The 19959-nt window shown below is 41.1% G+C and overlaps 2 protein-coding genes across 2 annotated transcripts; one reads left to right on the top strand and one right to left on the bottom strand.

Annotated features, from left to right (window-relative positions):
* Positions 1-7821: 7821 nt before the first annotated feature.
* LOC108128579 (glucose dehydrogenase [FAD, quinone]) lies at positions 7822-12729 on the bottom strand. The gene is made up of 4 exons (XM_017246256.3): positions 12484-12729; positions 8779-9985; positions 8426-8712; positions 7822-8365 (listed from the first exon to the last, which is right to left on the bottom strand). Exons 2-4 carry the CDS (start codon positions 9971-9973, stop codon positions 7997-7999), a joined length of 1851 nt encoding a protein of 616 aa, XP_017101745.2. The 5' UTR covers positions 9974-9985; positions 12484-12729; the 3' UTR covers positions 7822-7996.
* Positions 12730-15554: 2825 nt separating this feature from the next.
* On the top strand, positions 15555-19648 carry cdm (importin-13-like protein cdm). Its single transcript, XM_017246430.3, has 8 exons — positions 15555-15978; positions 16140-16636; positions 16714-17395; positions 17512-18111; positions 18173-18370; positions 18437-18574; positions 18633-19192; positions 19247-19648. The coding sequence occupies exons 1-8, from the start codon at positions 15781-15783 to the stop codon at positions 19329-19331; spliced, it is 2958 nt and encodes a 985-aa protein (XP_017101919.1). The 5' UTR covers positions 15555-15780; the 3' UTR covers positions 19332-19648.
* Positions 19649-19959: the final 311 nt, after the last annotated feature.

Raw genomic sequence — 19959 nt, 5'->3', positions numbered from 1 at the left:
GGAAAAAAGGATAGATATTCTTATATGCCAAATAGATCCGACTGGCATAAATATTTAAAATAGATATTTTCTTTAAATTTAACTATCTGCGTCACAAAATCAAGCTCTAAAAGTTATTCTCCTTGACCTTAAAGGGATTTCGGCCAAAAATCCTTACTGAAATCTTGGCTATCTACCGAATTGGCCTTGATTCTGACATCGTGAACCCTTGTCAGGAGAGTGAAACGGCGATGGAAGGCATCTGATACCATCAATTGTTTAGTGCTTAATCATTAGGCCCCTTCCTTGGGCCGAAATTTGGTATTATGTGCAGATTATCATTGTCTCAGCCCAAGTAGGGCCAACAATAAATCAATTCAAGACGACAGGAGAGGAAAACAATGTGGCTCGATTGAACTTAAGCACTTTTGAGTTGTTGATTTATTAAAAGGCCTTGTCCAAAATAAATTTTGAATTGATTTTCTCAAGATTTTTGTGAATATTATGTCGATGCTAGTCGTAGGCAGTATTTAAGAAACTTCCAGCATTTTTAGCCCCAAAGCTGAAAGGCCAGCCAGCCTTAAAGTCCCACGTTCGCAGTGCGCCAGTTGCCCAGATCCGAGCCTCGGGCCTTCGAGGCTGTTGACAGCGGCGTCTGTTTGAACATCCGAGTGGAGTGGGTCCAACAACAGGCCGTAAAGAATGTTGCTTCGCTTTTGCCTAGTGTTGCCCAAAGAAACAACAAAAAGAAACAGCATAAAAACAGAAAAACTGTATAATTCGCGGCAGACAAACAAGCGGACGGAAAAGCCCTTCGAATTTGGGTCGGACTTGCCACTGTATTCTCAAAGGATGGATGGTATAAGTATTCAGTTTCCTGCAGTATTTTGTACCCTTTGCAAATATAGTTTTGGGTCAGATGTGTGAGACTTACTGGCCTTTAAAAAGTTCATATACCAAGTTTCAAATCAATGAACAATCCAATAAAGATGACCTTAAAGGGTGCGTGTTTGGACCTTGGATGGATGCCCCTACATTTTAAATTATATATGAGGTTTGCTGGCAAGATAGTAATGACGACTCAGCCTTTACTCCGTATACACTTTATTAAACGGATCACTGTCCCTGTTGTTCTGGTTGCAGCTTGATGACTATCCAAATTTTAACAGCAAATGCAAACAGCCTGCAGCATCCGAAGGCAAATATTTGCCCGGCTGGCCCATCTCTCCCAACTCCACTTTGCAGATGCTGCAGGCAACGTCAATTTGTTAGATAAACACATGAAGCCATAGGACCGCACTGGAGTCCGACTCCATACAATTTCGAAGGGCCAACGGAGCGTATAATTAATTTATGGGTGCGATGCAACCAACCAAACTGGAAATTAATAGCAATAAAACTAACTAGTTGCCACTCATATATTTTATTAAATTAAGGGATATACCAAGCGAAGTGCTTTCAACGAGCCTGTTTCCTTAGTTGCTGTGGAAAGTATATATTTTCCACTCAACTAAATGGAAAATGTTGCTCCTTTGATGGAAAATCCGGCTTACCTTGTGGTTCCTTTTAAATTTGTGCGGGAAATTAGCATTCACGGAATGCCTCTCCGATGGCTGGCTTAACTCAACTTTAATTTACATATTTAATTGCAGTCGTCGTATACATGTTTCCGATAAAATTTTAAACACTTTCGAGCACGAAAAGCTTTTAGAGCGAAAGCAAGACAGTGTCAAGCCAACTCAACTAATTCTGGAAAATTTGCATCCTATTGAATCCGCTCTCATCCAGAGGCGTTTTTCAAGGATACCTACGTATATAAGATATTACATATTTGCACCTCATTTGTATGCGAGGCGATGGAAGTTTCATAATTTAACAGCACTTTGCTTTTACTTTCGCTGATTGGATGGCTGCGGGCAATCGTGCTTTTAACTGATTCGAGGCAGTTGTTGAGTCACTTTCACTCATTGATTGTTAAGACGGTCTTAGTCCTGCCCCCAAATTGATTGTGCGAGCGAGAAGATTGTCATAAATTTAAAATTCGGAGAAAGTTCTACGCCCTCTAAAATTGCCAGTTTACTACTCGACAGATATCTGCAACTTTCAGGCAACTTCCGCAACATAATGTTGGCCTCAATATTTAGCCTCTAAGCCATCATCATTGTCATAAAGAACGTGTAAGGACCTCGTTACCGTTTGGCATAAAATCTGCCAAATGCCGGAGCATTAAAATGTAATTAGGATGCCAACACATACTGACGGTAGACACCCCAAATATTTATGGCTGATGCATGCTCGTAGCAGTCTCAAGGACTACTCCACATAGAAGGTAAAATATATTTTTTTCTGCTTGGAAAATATTTATGGCCACATGAGCTTTTGGTAGAAGTCCTTGCTGAGCCTACCTGTCCTAGGCCGACTGCTGCTGACAGACTAATTGCCCAAATTAATTCCTGAATCAGTTAAATTATCCATAATTGAAACAGTAAATCATAAGCCATTAACAATGGGACTAGGCCCATTATATTAATTCATAAAGGATGCAACTATTATTACCTTAAGAAGTTCCTATAATTAAATTAATTCACTTAACTGGTTAGATTAAAAGCTTAGTAAATAACAGGCAAGATTAATTAAATCCCCAAGAAACGTTAAGTAAACTTTTAAAGAAAGTACTAAGTAAATAAATCCAGGTATTTACTGGGTTCCTACCTTTGGGGACTGTCAACAAAGGCACTCTGCCGATGAAAGGTGAAAAAAGGACCCATTTTGGGCAATGTACTCGCAACAGAAACTCACAGCAAAAAACGCTGCATTTGCATCTGAAAATTAATGAAAAGGCGCCGGGCGACGAGTCAACAAAGGACCTACAAGGGTTAACGCCACCTGATCCCAAACGAGACCGGAACAAAATTCGGCACGTGTTCGTGAGTTGCGGTGAAAGTAAAACATGCAGCCAAATCCCTAATTTAAAATACGGCAGGCAAATATTTGCTCTGGTCTCCCATATCAGCAGGTGGAACTCTTGGGAAGCAAAAGGTTCTCACAATGGAAGGCTTTAAATGTTTTTTAAACCCAAACTTTATCCCAAGTTGAATAATTAATCAAAATTAGGCAGCCGAAAACTCGATACGAAATAATTGAAATTTCATTTCATTTTCTTTCAATAAGAGGCTTCCTTCGGAGCCAGAAGTCCCAAAACAAACTCTACCACATGCAGGATAAAAGAATCCCCACAAATGAATTACTCCGAGTTTTGATGGGTTTGATGTGATTGAATTATGGCCGCCTCCACTGGTAGGAGCTGTCAGTCAGCAACAGGCTGTGGCCTTAACACTTACAAATCAGGCCATGAATTAGACATAAATTATTTGGAACAGCACCGCCGGGGGTCCTGGGCCAAAATGGCAACTGTCCAAATTGCGAATATGGACACCCGGAATGAATTAAAACAGGAAATTACCATTTATATTGCATTAAGTCCACACCAGCGTCAGAAATCCCAGTGGCCAACAAATTTGCTGATTGCTTCAGAGCCGGGCAGTGATATTGACCAATTTTCCGCTTGATGGTTACACGTCCGACTATTAACTCCGACAATGGTCCGCTAATTGGCCCAAACGAGTGCGGCCCGATGTGTGTTAATCACACACCAGTTCCTCAAGCAAATCATATGATTATTATTATTATGTTCCCAATGGGTTTTCGGCATTTATTGCACACCCACTGCCGCCCATAAATAATTCAAAAGGTATCTCGGATTCACATTTTTTACGGAGTTAATAAATTTTGCCATTAAAAGCTCCGAAAATAAACAAGCGTGTGTGCCTGGGAGATGCTTGGGAGATTTTGCGGAAAGTTCCCCCCTGAAGAGCGTGGAAAACCCCCGAAACGAAAAGTACTCCTGGGAATCGCTGCATTAGCTCAGTTAAAACTCAACAATAAAATAAAGCAATATTCACGAGGGATAACAAAATGTATGGGTTTTGATTTATGGCCTTGGCTCCGATGCCGCAATTTGCCAGCACAGCTTAAACGTGATATTTTGAAAGCCCATTTTATATTTTGTTAAAGAGATGAAAGCCATGAGCTTAGCACATAATGGGTTTCATCCTAAAAGGATTCGCCTCCATAAATAAGATTAAATTGTGTGGCATCCTTTTTTGGCTTTTTCCCAATTTTGCACACGATTTTAATTAGCTAATTGCCATACTTGGGACTCCCATTTTCCTTTTCAACCGAAAAATTTTAAACTCCCAAGCAAAACCAAGTGACAGCAGCAGAAAACTTAAAGCCACCAACGCCCAATCTGCAGGTTTGTTTTAGCCAAACAATCCCTTGCTGGTTTTGGCCTTTCAATCAAACTTTTTTTTGAAGCTTTGATGTGGCCAGCAGGAGCAAAAACTTGTTCCAAAGCGCCACCCAGGACGCCAAATTGTTTGTCATTTCACTAGCCTCTCGTCAGGCACCTGTCATCCTGACAATCAAAAAGGGTTAGGATGCGATTCCAACAGGGATGGGGGCAGCCAAAAATGTCATGATATTTTTTAGAGTTAGTTTTCAGAAGGATGTTTTGTTAATTAAATGCTTTCAAAAAGTCATGTTCTGGATCAGGCTTAATTAAATTTTTTTTTTTGCAGGTCGGTGTTATATTTTACTAAGCATTTAGTTAAAAATATGGAAAATATTGGAGTTTGAGTTTGAAGAAATTTGATATCCAAGAAAGATGTTTATCTTGAAATGTCAATCAGCTAAGATTCAATAAAACAATGACATTTTTTATACACTAAAAAATATTATTTAACTAAAAAATATGGTAAATTAATTTAAAAAAAAAGACATAATAGTTCCTTGCGGAAAAGCCATCTCCTAATTAAATAAATATTTTGTGGACATCTTAGCTCCGAAAACATAAAACTTCTGATCACCAAGACGTTGAAGTTATTTCATTTGAAATCGATATACCCCAGTTTCCACATCTAATATTTTATTTATTTCAAACCTTTCACCCAGCCCCGAGATGCAAGGAGGCCTCCTTCAAGTTTGACTTGGTCTGCTTCTGCTACTGCCATTTTCTTCTGCCTGCCTCTCAGCTGGTTTTTTGCTTTTTTATGGCTCCTTTTTTATTGCAAGCCATTACTTGAATATTCCGGTAGCCTGGTTAGTGCCAGCTCCGATTTCACTTCGATTCTCCGGCAGCGAGAAATCGATGAAGGAGCCGGCGAACGGCAACAGGACGACTCGCCTTTGTTTCAGCCAGACAAGGACATTTCTGAACCGTGGCAGTGGGTTCATTGCTCGCTGATGTGAGTTGGCCATTAACCGCTGCCAGTCGCAGGCTGTGTGGCATTAATGCTTTTCAATTATTTTTATTGGCTTATCATAAATTATAACGCCCTTCTGGCCTAGGCTGCCATATTTTTCGTGCACTTACCGGCTTGACGTGTACTTTGCCAAATGACTTTAACTTGGATTGCCTCGTAAACTCGCAAAAATTCAGGAACCAACATATGTTGAACCAATTTTCCCTAAATAGCCTGAATTATATTCCAAAAGGAAACAAAATTTTCCCTCTACGGTCATTTGTCTTTAAATAAAGTGCAAATACTACTTGAAAACACACTTAGGGCAAACACTAATTGAAAGAGCTCTTATTAATTTTAAATATAGTATTCTCCAAACACCTTTTCATTTTTGAAGAGTCAAAGAATCTTAAACTGCTGAAGAGCTATTGAATTTATTTCAGTTGCAAGTCAAGTTCTCACGAACAATTTCCATGCATATTTGCACTCGAGAGTTCACAACTTTCCTCGCCCTTTTCCCTTTGTTCTTGTTCCCTAGTTGTTTCATAAGAAAAAGTTTTTTCCCTTAGTAGAAACATTTTCTTTGTTGGGTTTTACTAAACCTGAACTTGTTTTCCTTTCATTAAGCTCTTGACCGGCTAGTGTTTCAGTTCTAGCTGACCACCCTTACATTTTTAGTACAGTTTGTAGCCCCATGGATATTTCGCACACTTTTGAAAAATAATTTATTAAAATTTAAACCACGGATTCTAGAAACTTTAATAAAATAAATTGAATTACCTAGTCGCCTCTAAAGCATGCTAGGAGAAAATACAGATAAAGAAGTCCACGGCATGCAAAATGTTGCAAAGTTGCAAACACGCCCCAGATTGCACAGTCGGTGGAGCATGCCAGTCGCTTTCTCACGTCATAAGATTCCTAATTAGATCAGCCGAGGGCAGCAGATAGGGCAAGCCACTGAGCTGCCACTTTGCATGCGATGAGCAGACATTTCCGAAACAGCTTTTCTCCCGCAACTTTTAAGTGGAGCATTTGGTGGCCTTATCTTTAAGACGCTCGCCCTGAGTGGCATCCGTTTCAACTCCCCCCTGGTTCACCAGAGAAGCAAACAGATAAAAAACCATTTCGCATAAAATCCCTTTAAGACAACCAGGTGGGAAAAAACTGGGAAAACAAAACACAGAAATTTAAATTACATGCTGCACTTTTATGTCCCAAAACTTTCCCCGCCCAGCAACGTAAACACAAACACCGGCCATCGTTCAGGTTCCATTTCATTGTTGGCCCCAGTATTTTTCAAAGCAATTAGCGCGAAAATTGCAGTGAACCGAGAGCGTAATTGGATTGTTTTGCGGCAGGCAGCATGAATTTGGAATCTGAGCCCCAAAATGTCGCATTGTTGAACCATGACCACCGTCATTGGCAGCCCCGTAATTTGAACAGGCCACCAAGAGTCCGTGCCCATTCTACCCGCAGGAATATTTCACCAAAATATGCCCGTTCTAAGCTCCGGGGGCTTTGCAAATTTGGCATTAAGTATCCGCCCACATTGACGTTCGATAATTCCAGGCCGGGATGGCTGAAAATGTTTACGCTTTGCAGACAAGTCGATACAAAAGCAAAAGGTGGGCATTTTCCTAGGAATCTCTTTGAAATTCTTTTCTAAAAATGTTTGCCAAAGCAAAATATTTTCGTTTAAATGCTTTTCTTTTCATTATGGGTCACAAAGACAATTAAAAAAATATTTAAATGGAAAATCAAATAAATCGCTTTATTCTTGAGTTTCCTAAGCAATCAAATTTCTCAAAATAGAATATATATCTTAGCGACAAGCTAAATTTAGCATAAAATGCCTACTTATATACAATGTGAGTATTTAATTAAACTTATTGCTCATACGCCACGTGGCCAAGGCCCTACATACGCACTCTGGCCAGACAAAGTAGGTTAACTTTATTGCTGGGTTAAGAAACCTCTAAAACGCAACGGTTGCTAGGCCAGGACTTGTCTCCGCTCCGAGGGGCGAACAGCAATTACTGGCGGGCGGCGGTCATTAAAAACAATCCTCAACAAAGCACGCAAAGCCATCGAGTCCCATGCGAAGCAAAATATGCCTGTGCGTGACATTGTTTTTTTTTCGCTGGAAAAATAGTACATTAGACGTTACAGTTTTCGTGTAAAGAAGCCTAATTTAATTTAGATTTTTGGAGAATATTAAAGGTAAGTTATAAGAATACCTTTTTCTCCATTTGTAAATATTTAATTCTGTGTCTAGCATAAGTGAAACATAATTTCAAATGTTTTTGCTTAAAATAGTCAGAATATTTGAATGAAGAGGCAGTTAACAATGGCTCTTTTAAGTCGAACTTAAATTATTTTTAAGCTTAAAGCTTAAATGCTCAGCAACAAAAGCTAACTGCCACGAAAAGCTAAACCGTTTCTTATGGTTGGCGCGCTTTTTAAAAATTACTCAGAAACCAACAGTAACAAATTTGTGAATTATTCATATTTATTACAAAGCTTTTCATCTTACTATTAAAGAACACTCGTCACCTATCACAAATTAAAAAGAATACATTCCATATCTGAACGCTGGTCCCTCAGGTCCCCAGAATACCAAATAACGTTAAAACTATCGTAACGATCACATGCAAACCTAATCTACTATCTAAACACGAGACTAACAAAAATAAATTAAAAACTTATATATTATTTTATGAGCCCAATGGAGTCGTTTTCATGCGCCACGCATTCTTGATCATATCTGAGGCCTTTTCGGCAATCATTATCACAATGGCATTCGTATGTCCAGCTGGAACATTCGGCATTACGGAGGCGTCCACCACCCGTAGACGGCTAATGCCGTGGACCCTGAGTTCGGAATCCACCACGGATGAGGGGTCCGTCGGGGGTCCCATCTTACAGGTGCCCGATTGATGCTGCAAACTGGATCCGTAACGCCGTAAACAGCACTTCCAGTACTCCTCGCTGCCAAACTTAAGATGTTCGCATCCAGGAAACGGGCGAGCGTGAAAATGAGTGCCCATCTTCACCATTGGTTTGGATTTGGCCAGCTGAAGGATCTGTAAAGTTACTTTATTAATAAGAGGGACCTTTAAAATGTTCAGCTTGTAGTTCTTTACCATTTCAATTCCCTCAATCATAGCCCTTATATCGTCAGGGTGCTGCATGAAGTTGGGTTCCATTCGCGGCCAGTGGAAGGGATTGCGACTCCGTAGAGAAATGCGTCCGCGACTTTTGGGGCGTAGAAGGACAGGGACAAGCCCGAAAGTCTCCTTATTTTGTAAATCCCCAAACATGGTGTCATAGAATTCATCCGTAATGCCTAAAAGATTTCGCATAGTGCCAAAGCGGTCTCCGCTCAAGGATCCTGCTCCCAATACAAGCTCCATGTCCGGATAGTCCTTGGCTGAATTTAAATATTTGAGATTTGTTAGATATAATTTCCATGATGTTGGCTCAAAGTTTTACTCACCAAAACTAGAGCTGGGTGTTCGGACAAAAGCAAAGGCCTCAGCTCCTCCCGGAATCGTATAAGGACCCTGACCGGCAAAGATATACCGAAAGATGTCCGAGGGATTCAATAAACGGGCATCATTGACAGTGGAATCGTTAACCACGAAAACCAGCCCATTGAGTGTTATGTGATCCTGAAGATTGTGCCCAACTGGAAGATCCTGCACCACAGAGATGTTAAGATCCCGCAAATGATCAGCCGGGCCGACTCCAGACAACATCAGCAGCTGGGGGCTGGCAATGGTTCCAGCGGAGAGAATCACCTCCTTCCTGACACCAACCACGTACCGTTGCCGCTGCTTAATGAACTCCACGCCAGTGGTTACTTTTGTCACCGGGTCTATGATCAGTTTGGTGACCCAACTCTTCATGGAAATGTGAAGATTCTTGCGGTGTACCACCGGCTGTATAAATGCCTTACTGGTGCTACAGCGCCTACCGTTCCGGATGGTGGCCTGAGAACGAGCGAAGCCCATCAAGTGCTCTCCATTCGGATCCGTAATGTCGTAGCCCAGATCCCGGCCTGATTTGAGGAAGGCCTTCAGTAACTGCGATCTGTAGTCTGTATATTGGACATCCAGTGGTCCATTGCGGCCATGATAGGGCGACTTGTAGAGCTCTGGAATTCCAACCCTCTCGGATTTCCGGAAGTATGGCAACACCTCGTCGTACGACCAACCAGTATTATTGTTCGCCGCCCACTCATCGTAGTCCCGCCTATGACCGCGGGTGTACAGCATAAAATTGATCAGACTAGTGCCGCCCACACCTCGCCCCTTGGGCCAGTTGCACACGCCCCCCTTGAGACCCTGACAAGCGTTCGGAGTGGGATCCGCCTTATAGCCCCAGTTGTATCTTGTCATTTGTGTGAGAGCCGCCGTTAGGGGGACATCGCTAATGAAGGTCTCCTGGTCACCGGCCTCCAACAAAAGAACACTCGCCGAAGAAATCTCACTTAGTCGATTGGCCAGGACACATCCTCCGCTGCCGGCTCCAATTATTATAAAATCATATTCCGGCAGAAAGCGGGTTGTGTCCGGAATTCTTGTATTCAGCAATGAAGTCTCAAAGTCACGAACCAAGTCCACTAATAATTGGGCCCAAGAGGTGTGAAGAAAACACAACCAAAGAACTATTCCCTCTAGAAATCGCATTTTTCACAGGATCTGAAAATAAAAATGTTATATTTCATTAGTATTATGCCAAAAAAATATCATAATGATTTGTGTGGTTTTCTTAATGCTGCAAAGAACATTTATTGGCCAATATTCATTTGATTCCAGAGCGGAATATCAATTTCTTATATCTGCATCAAATCAAAAAATATTTTTTAAGATTTTTCATCAAATCCTCTTCAAAAATAGGGATAGTGCGTGGAGGAACAATATGGCCCACTGCGAAGGCCATATCTTGGCAAACAATCATCCGATTCTTGATCGGAATACATTAAACGATTTGTAGATCGATTTCCCATCGATCTGCATTAAAATCTAGATACAAAATATTTTTTGGATTTTTCGTCAAATTTTGTGGAGGATCCCCTTCAAAAATAGGGATAGTGCGTGGAGGGACAACATGGCCCACTGCGAAGGTCATATCTTGGAAAATAATCATCCGATTCTGAAGCAGAATACCTTAAACGATTTGTAGCTGAATTTTTCATCAATCTGCGATAAAATCTAGATACAAAATATTTTTTAGATTTTTCGTCCAATTTTTTGGAGGATCCCCTTCAAAAATAGGGATAGTGCGTGGAGGGACAATATGGCCCACTGCGAAGGCCATATCTTGGCAAGCAATCATCCGAATCTTGAGCAGAATACCTTAAACGATTTGTAGATCGATTTTCCACCAATCTGCATAAAAATCCGCAAACAAAATATTTTTTAGATTTTTTGTCAAATTTTAATATATGTATTATAAATGTTATAATGTAGATGTTATAATGTCCCTTATAAATGTAGTTCATGGAGGGACAATACTTATGGCCCACTGCGAAGGAAATATCTTTGCAAATAATCATCCGATTCTTGAGCGAAATACCTTATACAATTTATAGTGTGGTGATAAATTTTTCTTTAAAATCTACAAACGAAATATTTTTCAGAACTTTTTTAATTATTTAGAATAGACTGCAGGAATGGAACCTTGAGAATTTCACTTTCCCTTACTTTGTTCTGAGTGATATACACGCACATCCAGTGCATCTCGTCCAGATCGCGTTTTGAGCTCAAGTTCAACGGGTTTTGGGGTTACAAGAAATCGAAAACGCCAATAAAAATAATGACTTTGCAAAAGGAGCGCAATAAAGTTAATGCTAGCCAACCGGTTTGCGATCAAAACAAAACCAAAATGAAGAAGAAACCGAATCAAAGCAAATATTGCAAAAAATAAAGGCAAAAAAATAACAAAATAAATCGATCGAGGAGACCAAGCAAATATTTAAGCGTTGACCCATAAACCGCACGCGGATGTCCATAAAGCCGAAGACGACACTTCCAAAAATATCCGAATAAAAAAAAGTTGAAATTAAATTACTTAAAGCAGTGGGCGCCAAATGCTTGCGTATGCAAATTTGTTCAATTTGGAATTTTTCGAAGAGCGAATAAAATTGCACCAATGTCAATAAATCATTACAATTAACCTCATTAAAGCCGCAAAGAGGTTCAAAATTAAATCGAAACAATGGCCATGTCTAATTCAAAGCCGCTTAAAACACACTCTTCATGACGAACAGATATCACCGCGATTAGTTGTCTTTATTTAGTTCTAGCCTTGGCCTTGCCTTTGGATATAGTCGATTGGTTACAACTCTTTCAGAACCCGGTCATGCTGGTTTCACTTTCAGGCCCGCCCTCCGAAGGGCGTTGCATTCATTAATGTTCTGGTTATCAAGACCTCAGCGATCAATGCGGGCCATTAAGCCGTAATTAATTGGCCGAGACGTGCTGCTTGAAGATCTCGATAAGTATAACATTTGGCTTGTAAAATCTAAAATCACAAATTATACTGTGTCGACGTCCAAAGCTATGACTAAAACAGTAGCTCATTAAAAGGCTTAGCAAATTTTAACTTGGTTACCTAAAAAAGATATATATCTTTTATTAAATCTTCAGGCTATTAAAGATGATAACCTAAATTAATGGTTTGGTTAATTTGGTAATGGTCTTCCATTTTTAATTTGTTGTATTATTGTATCATAAACTCTTAAAGAAGATATAGACATTTCTTATGTTGTTCAAGAAATATTAACATAATCTAATAAATGGTAACACAAATCTTTAACATCTTTTTAATTCAAGACAAATAAATTCAATATCATAGTCATTTAATTTTATTTTGTAAAATAGCCAGATTTTTCCAATCAAAATTCACTGCAAAAAACACCTCAATTTATTATGTTCACCTTTCCGTCGACAGAATTTCCAAAAGAGTGCAATCTACTTCATAAATAAAACCCATGCATTAGACTTTTTGCGAAACTGCATTTTTGAGCCTACCAAGCCCGACTTGTTCTCAGAAATGGCCAGATTGCTGCTTAGGTTGGTAGGTTTACGCCACACACTCGCTCACTGATCACTTGATCACAAATAGTGTAAATTCCTCTTGTGAAATTCTAAACACGTTTTGGCAATGCAAATCGATGCCAAAATAATGCACTTACGAGGTGGGCGCGGTTGCTCTGAATAGAAATGTGCCACGATAATAGATACTCAAAATACACTTGTCAGATACTCCAGATCGATTGCCCGAATTTTCTTTCGAATGCGCATGCGCGCCCGTTGATGTCCGACGCTAAAATGATACGTCGCCGCCCGGCTTGCAACGTTGAAGCCTATGCGAGATAAAAAAGTCTGAAAAATACACAAGACTACAACAAATTTAACAATACAGGTAGCTGCCGGGCTATTCGGTCAACACGCTACGTTCGAGCGATCACGGCAAATAGACTCGCACGAATCTTAAAGATACAAGATGCCAGATACAAAATTGTTTGCCTCTCTCACTGGACCATCTTTTTCAAGTTCATCCGGTGAACTTGCAAATTTTTTCGCTGATCTCGAATGGGCGCTTTCATTAGCATTTTATTGGCTATTTTTGGGGAATTTGATGCATATTGATTAGCACGCATGATCGTTGTAATCCGAATCACACTGGACAAGTCAATGATCGGCAATTTGTCGCCGACTTATTAGCGCCGAGGTGCGAACGAATCAAAGTGTGTTTGTGGGTGAACCGAAGTGCTTCCGCTATTTCCTATTAACCGATTATTTGCACTATAATGGATCAAGTCATTGGACTTCTGTTGAAGTTCAATGTCAAGCACCAAGCGTCGCTTTTCCGGGCTTCACATTTGGGCGGCTATACGATGCGACTGTGGCAGATGGCCTTACAAGATCGTTTGGCTTACACGAGCCGGAGATCATTAAGCAGGCATTCAGCAGATTACAAATGGCCCGCTTGGTTTCTTCCAACTGCTTGACCCAGTCTCATTTGCATACGACTCACGTCCAAATCGTTTCATTAATAGCCAACTGAAAATGTTTCGGGCTCTAGCTCGCCCGATTTCGCAGATACTTTCATAATCAATTTTTGTTTCCATCCAATCTCTAATTTTTGGCAATTTCGGTGAATCGCTAAAAATCTGACCTTGAGTACAGACATTTTTTTGGCTGTATTTCTTTTTATAGACCAGACACCCAAAGCAAACAAATCGGCTTGAATGCACTTTGCACTGCCTCGGTGGAGTTGCTTTATTTGCCAGATCTGAGGAGATATGTATTTGAACAGCTTTTATGCATATTCATTCGGCATGACTCGGCAACTGTAAAATTGGCCAGTTCGCCCCACTCCTCTGGTTATGGAGTCCATTCAATTCGCGACCTGATAATTGATTAAAGATCAAATGGCTGGCCATAATGTGCCCTGCTAATTAAATTTTAAATGCTAAACAAAGCCAAAAAAATGGATAATCGCCTGGGTGGTTTTACCCACAAAGTGATAGTTGTTTCAGAGATAAAAATGAACCTAATACTCTATATTTTTGCATTGATTCTTAGTCTATACGATTCTCCAAAGAACCTTCTCCTAATTAGCACAACTTGACCCATAAACAGTGTTTATACGATGCCCACTTGAGTTGCAAATTAGCTAACCCAAGTGGTTGCCAATGTCAGTGTTCGGTGTAAAAATTTGCTAAAACAAACAAATAATGTACTTGCATCATAAAAATAGCCTGTTGTCACCGTGAGTGTGATCTATAGACCACTCCTAGTGACTCACATATAACAATATAAATTTTAATCGCTTGGACAAGCATTCCCCAAAGTACGCGCCAAATGACCTTGCCAAGGTAACGCGCTCAGCGATCTAATTTCCCACACAAATGTTGACGATTTAACACTCGGCTGCCAAAGACAACAAACGGTGGCAGCCCAGACAGAAATATCAAATAATACAAATTACCAAATACAAATCGCGGCATGAGCATAAACACAAATCAAGTTCAACAGTCACTGTTTTCGGTTTGCCGGAGCCCCGTTTGCCGGGCGGGCGGGTAATAAAACCCCTTCAGTGTCAAGTGGGTCTGGTACTAGCCCTAAATATACCTTCCACTGACGGGGTGCTCATAAATCACGTGTCTCAAACAGATGAAGACGTGACCAGAGTGCATAAAAACCCAATAAAACAATACACAATACAAAAGGCAATAATAATAGCCCCGTTGATGGAGCACCCACAACCCATAGACCCTAGCCCATGATTGACCAACGCCAAATGCTTTTCTGCAAAGTTATGATTACGTATCAGGCTGGCCAAGAGCTGGGGCTGGAATTGAGCCAAGCACTCAGGGTGTCAAGTGTGTGGCCAAAAGTTAACTATGAGTGAGTCTGGCTGACGTGCGAACAGGGGAGTACAACGATCGCAAGAAAATATGAGTGGCATTTAGATGGATCTTGAATGGGATGTAAGAAATGAACTTGAAACAATTGCCAAATCATTTTTGGGATTGAATGATTTTTGGAGATGTATTGCAGGCAGTATTGAAAGAGAGGTATCTTTAATCTTTTACTTAAAGCATGATATTGTGTTGTATAAAATATGAAAAAAAGATATAAAGCTCAAAAGTATAGCGGTATAATATAGCGCTTAAAGACTAACTATTCGCTTCGAATTTTTCCTCATACTATTCTTTCAGTGTTTTAATGTTACTTTGAACAGCATTACCTCTTGTCACTAAGGTAAATAAGAGATTCTAAGTTAAACTTTTGCTAGCTTTGACGGTTTTTGATCACGTTGATTGGGTGCTGTTGACATGACTTAAGTACTCACTTTGCCATGACTTGTTTACTTTATTCGAAATTGCCTTTAATTCAAGAAAAAAAGATTGAAAATTTCATCGATAAAGTCCAGTTCTGGATTTGAATATTATATGACTATAGAAAATTAGAAATAATAATGTATGTTGATATTTAAGGTAAAGGAGATAATCTTCGACTTGGTCAAATGTCTAAATTTAGGTTTTGTTTTTTATTCTAATAAATTAAATATTTTATTGATTTGCAATAATGTAAGAATATATTTTAAATTGGACAATATAAACCGGTTTTTCAAAAAAGGCGGTTTTTGAGATTTGAAAAACCCTCCACCGTAGATTTAGAGTGACCAGTTCTTACCGTTGAACCAGGGCTACTATAAATACGCACATAAACAACAAACAAAATTAAAATACAACAAAGAAATATAAAAGAAAGAAAAAAAAATGAAATTAAACATTTGACAAAGTATCCGCAAGATGATATCCGCTACTTGAAACTCCTACAAAAACTACAAAAATATCGGTTAAGCGATAGGTAATACGTCGCGATGCTCGGCAACCCGCTATCTCGTAAGCGCACACTGTAGCATATAGAAGCAGGAGCCAGGCGAAGAAAAATCTACCACCACCGTCAGCGGATTAATGGAAGGAAGCTTCCAAGCGGCAGCAGCCAATGCGAGGAGCATGGAACCCATAGACATAGCCCGTCTCGAGGAGGCTGTCATCGCTTTCTATCGGATCAATGCCCAAGACCAGGCGGTCACCCACGGATGGCTTACGGAGGCGGAGGCCAGTCCCCAGGCCTGGCAATTTTCCTGGCAGTTTATGCAGCTGGGCAAGGTGAGTTGTGTACAATACATTCTCTATGCATCCCAGGACCTCGCAGGACCTGCGCATCGTTGCACCGAATTAATCCGCTGTGTATATACATGCACCCACGCACCACCTCTTGCCACCCCCTTTTTAACCACCCCCACTCTACATTTTTTATTCCCGCGCAGAGTCAGGAAGTGCAATTCTTCGGCGCAATTACGCTGCACTCCAAGCTGATGAAGCACTGGCATGAAGTGCCTCCAGAGAACCGCGAGGAGCTGAAGCAGAAGATCCTTGAGACGATCGTCCAGTTTGCAGGAGGTCCCAAGATCGTACTCAACAGGTTGTGCATCGCTTTGGGCGCCTACATTGTCCACATGCTAGACGAGTGGCCCAGGGCCATTGAGGAGGTGATCGAGACTTTCCAGAATCAGCGAATGCCCAACGTCACGCCGGACATTCAGCTATGGATCATGCTCGAGGTGCTGCAGGCCATTCCAGAGGAGGCCCAGGTCATCCATACCTCCGTCAAGCGCGTCACTTTGCGCGCCGAGCTAGGCAAGCGAGTTCCATTGATACTTCAGACGAACGAGTCGTATCTTAAGCAGCAAATGAACCGGGTTTGGGATGCAGAAACCTATAGCAACATGATCAGAGCCGTCAAGTGCGTAGGCACTTGGATTAAGTGAGTAACAAACCATCATATTCTCTTGGACTAGGAACTGTTTTAAAACCGCTCTTATCCTTTCTGATCTCCCCTAGAAACATTGGCTACTCGATTGAGGGCTGTGTGACCATCACAGCGGTGCTCCTGGAGGTTGTAAACAAATGCTATTGGCCCTGCATCCGAGCCGGTGACGGTTGCATGTCTGCTGATGAGAACGAACTCGCTGAGGCTTGCCTGAAGACGATGGTGACCATCATTATCCAACCGGATTGTCACAATTTCCCAAAGACGTCGTTCATACTAATCAAGATGTTCCTCGATTCCCTGAGCGAAATCACCAAGATGGAATGGAAGAGGGATAACGACAACGAGGACATTATTGTGCACATTTACATGCTCTTCGTCTCGGCCGTAGAACGTCACTCCAGCCTGCTTCTTAGTGGAATCACATCGTCAGATCCGGAGCTCACAGTGCTAGTCAACCGCGTCGTCCAGGAGATCCTCCACTGCACCGACAAGCCCGGCATTTACCCGGTCGAAGAGTCCTGCAGCACAATGGCCCTGGCCTTTTGGTATATGCTTCAGGACGAGGTCTTCGCCATACAGAACGAGGAGCAGAAGATCAAGTGCTGGGAGTATATCAAGCCTCTGTACGCTCATCTCACAAGTATTTTGGTGCGCAAATCGGAGCAGCCAGATGAAAGGTCGTTGGACAAGTGGAACTCCGACGACTTGGAGTGTTTTAGGTGCTACAGGCAGGATATATCCGATACCTTTGTGAGTGCTTACTGTAAAGCGGATTTTTTTAAACTAATTTTATGTGTCTGAAACACACAATGTTAGGTTCTATGCAATTATTAGGGTTATATATATTTCTTATTCCATTTTTGTAGATGTATTGCTATGATGTGCTGCACGATTACATTCTGGAAATCCTGGCAGCCATGCTGGACGAGGCTTTGGCTGAATTGCAACGGCACCCGAGTCACTGGACAAAGCTGGAGGCCTGCATCTATTCGTTCCAATCCGTGGCCGAGCACTTTGGTGGCGAGGAATCGCGACAAATACCCAGGCTAATGCGCGTTCTGGCCGAGATCCCATACGAAAAGATGAATGTCAAGCTGTTGGGAACCGCTCTCGAAACGGTCGGATCGTACTGCAACTGGTTAATGGAGAACCCGTCCTTTATTCCGCCAGCTATTAACCTACTGGTGCGCGGCTTAAACTCCTCAATGTCCGCCCAGGCCACGCTGGGCCTCAAGGAACTGTGCCGGGATTGCCAGCTGCAGTTGAAACCATATGCTGAGCCGCTCCTCAATGCTTGCCATGCTTCGCTCATTACAGGACGCATGAAGAACTCGGACTCGGTCAGATTAATGTTCAGCATTGGGAAGCTGATGAGCCTGCTACCACCGGATCAAATACCCAAGTATTTGGACATCATCGTTAGTCCGTGCTTTGAGGAACTTCAGGTCATCTGTGAAGCAAATACAGTATGTTTTTCAAGTCAAGAAAGGGAAGTCAAGAAAAATTACAATTGTGGTCGAATTGCAGAAAACTCCCGCGGCCAGGATTCGCACTATCTTTCGGCTCAATATGATCTCCACGTTGTTCTCGTCGTTAAACACGGATTTGGATGAGGAGTCTAAGGAGCATGCAACTGTGCAGCCAGTTCTTCTTGTGATGCAGCGAACCATGCCCATTTTTAGGCGAATAGCCGAGATTTGGGTAGAGGAGATAGATGTTCTTGAGGTACAGCGATTGTAAAACTTTTAAAATACTTTTGATTTATGTTAATCCTATATTTAAACATTGTAGGCCGCTTGTAGTGCCATGAAGCACGCAATAATGAATCTAAGAGGCAGCTTTCAACCTATGCTGGAAGATCTATGCCTCTTTATTGTGGCAAGCTTCCAGACACGATGCTGTGCTCCAACGATGGAGATATCCAAAACGGTGGGTTATTTTTTAAAAACATTTAAAAACTCACAATTAAACCGAATATGAATTCCAGGCCATCGTTATGTTTTACAAGGACGAGAGCTGCAAGCCGCTAATGCAACAACTCCTTAGGGAGTTCATCCAGCACAGCTTCAAGGTTTTTGAGAACGTTCCACAGCAGAATTTCTCCAACATTTCGGACACCATGGAGACCTTCTATGGGTGTGCGTCGCAAATTGTAAAGAAGATACCGCAAACTTTGGAAGACAAAACTATCGCCTATGATCGTCTGGTCTACTACGCTCAACGGTGCATGACTTTGCCGGAGAGTGGAGCCATTCGCACCAGCATCCAATTTATGACCCACTTTATAATGCATTCGCGCAACCATCCGCACGTCACCGAGGTCATCCTGGCCACCGGTGAACAGACCCTCTACACGGTGATGACCTGCGTGGGATACTTGACGCCGCGGTCTCAAGTGGACAAGTTTGCAGATGTCTTCTTGGCCATGAACAAGAAATACCCGGCTGAAATGGCAGTCTGGCTAAAGACAGTGATGGCAACTCCTAATTTCCCCACAGAACTTATCAGCGATGCGGAAAAGACACGCTACACATCATTAATAATCAAGTAAGTGGAGGATACAATATTTCAAAGGCAAATCATTTATTTTCTGATCTTTAGGGAAAAAGTAAACAAACGGTTGCTGCAACAACACCTTTCGGAGATGGCCATCAAGACGCGAGGACTCACCGAGAAGTTCCAGTAAATTATTCAAACAAAAAGATAAGCGGCCAAATCCAGTCTCTATCCACCAGGATCCTGATATAGTTTCTGTCCCTGTAATTAATTTGTATTTAGGCTCTGTAAATGTTCATCGATTCTAGGTTCTCTGCCAGCAGGCATAAGTTTAAAGTTTCCTTTATGTGCATTTGGCAAAAGTCCGGCTATTCTCGACATGATAAACTTTTATTTATAATTTTACAAAATTACATGCTCCATTTACAATTTGCACATATATTTCTTTAAGGGTGTATAACTCATTTATTTATTGTATTCACGTTTATTAATACATATATATATATATATTTTTTTTATAGATTTTTTAAAATAGTTTTTATATTTTTTATATTGAAAAGTTTGATTTTCACCGTCTCCTGTATGAAAAAATCTACCTTTCTGCGAATTATGTACTTTCCCTTTTTACCATGCCATACAATAATATTCTTTTTTTTTTTGCCAAAAATATGTAAATACATCTCTATATAATATATATTTGTGTCTATAGCTAAACTGAAGCCTTTCGTTTTCTTGGCCTGTACAGCACTTGGTAGTGGTAGAAGAACTTTTGATCAGCTCCGGCGACCGCATCCTTAAGTCATCTATTATAGTTGAGA

Source organism: Drosophila bipectinata, chromosome 3R (genome assembly GCF_030179905.1).
Source record: "Drosophila bipectinata strain 14024-0381.07 chromosome 3R, DbipHiC1v2, whole genome shotgun sequence".
Lineage (NCBI taxonomy): Eukaryota > Metazoa > Arthropoda > Insecta > Diptera > Drosophilidae > Drosophila > Drosophila bipectinata.
This window is presented reverse-complemented; position numbering and strand designations above follow the sequence as displayed.

Excerpts from the sequence above, each read along its gene's own strand:
- LOC108128579 (XM_017246256.3), bottom strand. The coding sequence starts at position 9,973 with ATGCGATTTCTAGAGGGAATAGTTCTTTGGTTGTGTTTTCTTCACACC. Across the intron at positions 8,713-8,778 it reads AACACCCAGCTCTAGTTTTG|CCAAGGACTATCCGGACATG; the intron begins GTGAGTAAAACT and ends ATTTAAATTCAG. Across the intron at positions 8,366-8,425 it reads TGATTGAGGGAATTGAAATG|ATCCTTCAGCTGGCCAAATC; the intron begins GTAAAGAACTAC and ends GTAACTTTACAG.
- cdm (XM_017246430.3), top strand. The coding sequence starts at position 15,781 with ATGGAAGGAAGCTTCCAAGCGGCAGCAGCCAATGCGAGGAGCATGGAA. Across the intron at positions 15,979-16,139 it reads AGTTTATGCAGCTGGGCAAG|AGTCAGGAAGTGCAATTCTT; the intron begins GTGAGTTGTGTA and ends ATTCCCGCGCAG. Across the intron at positions 16,637-16,713 it reads TGCGTAGGCACTTGGATTAA|AAACATTGGCTACTCGATTG; the intron begins GTGAGTAACAAA and ends GATCTCCCCTAG.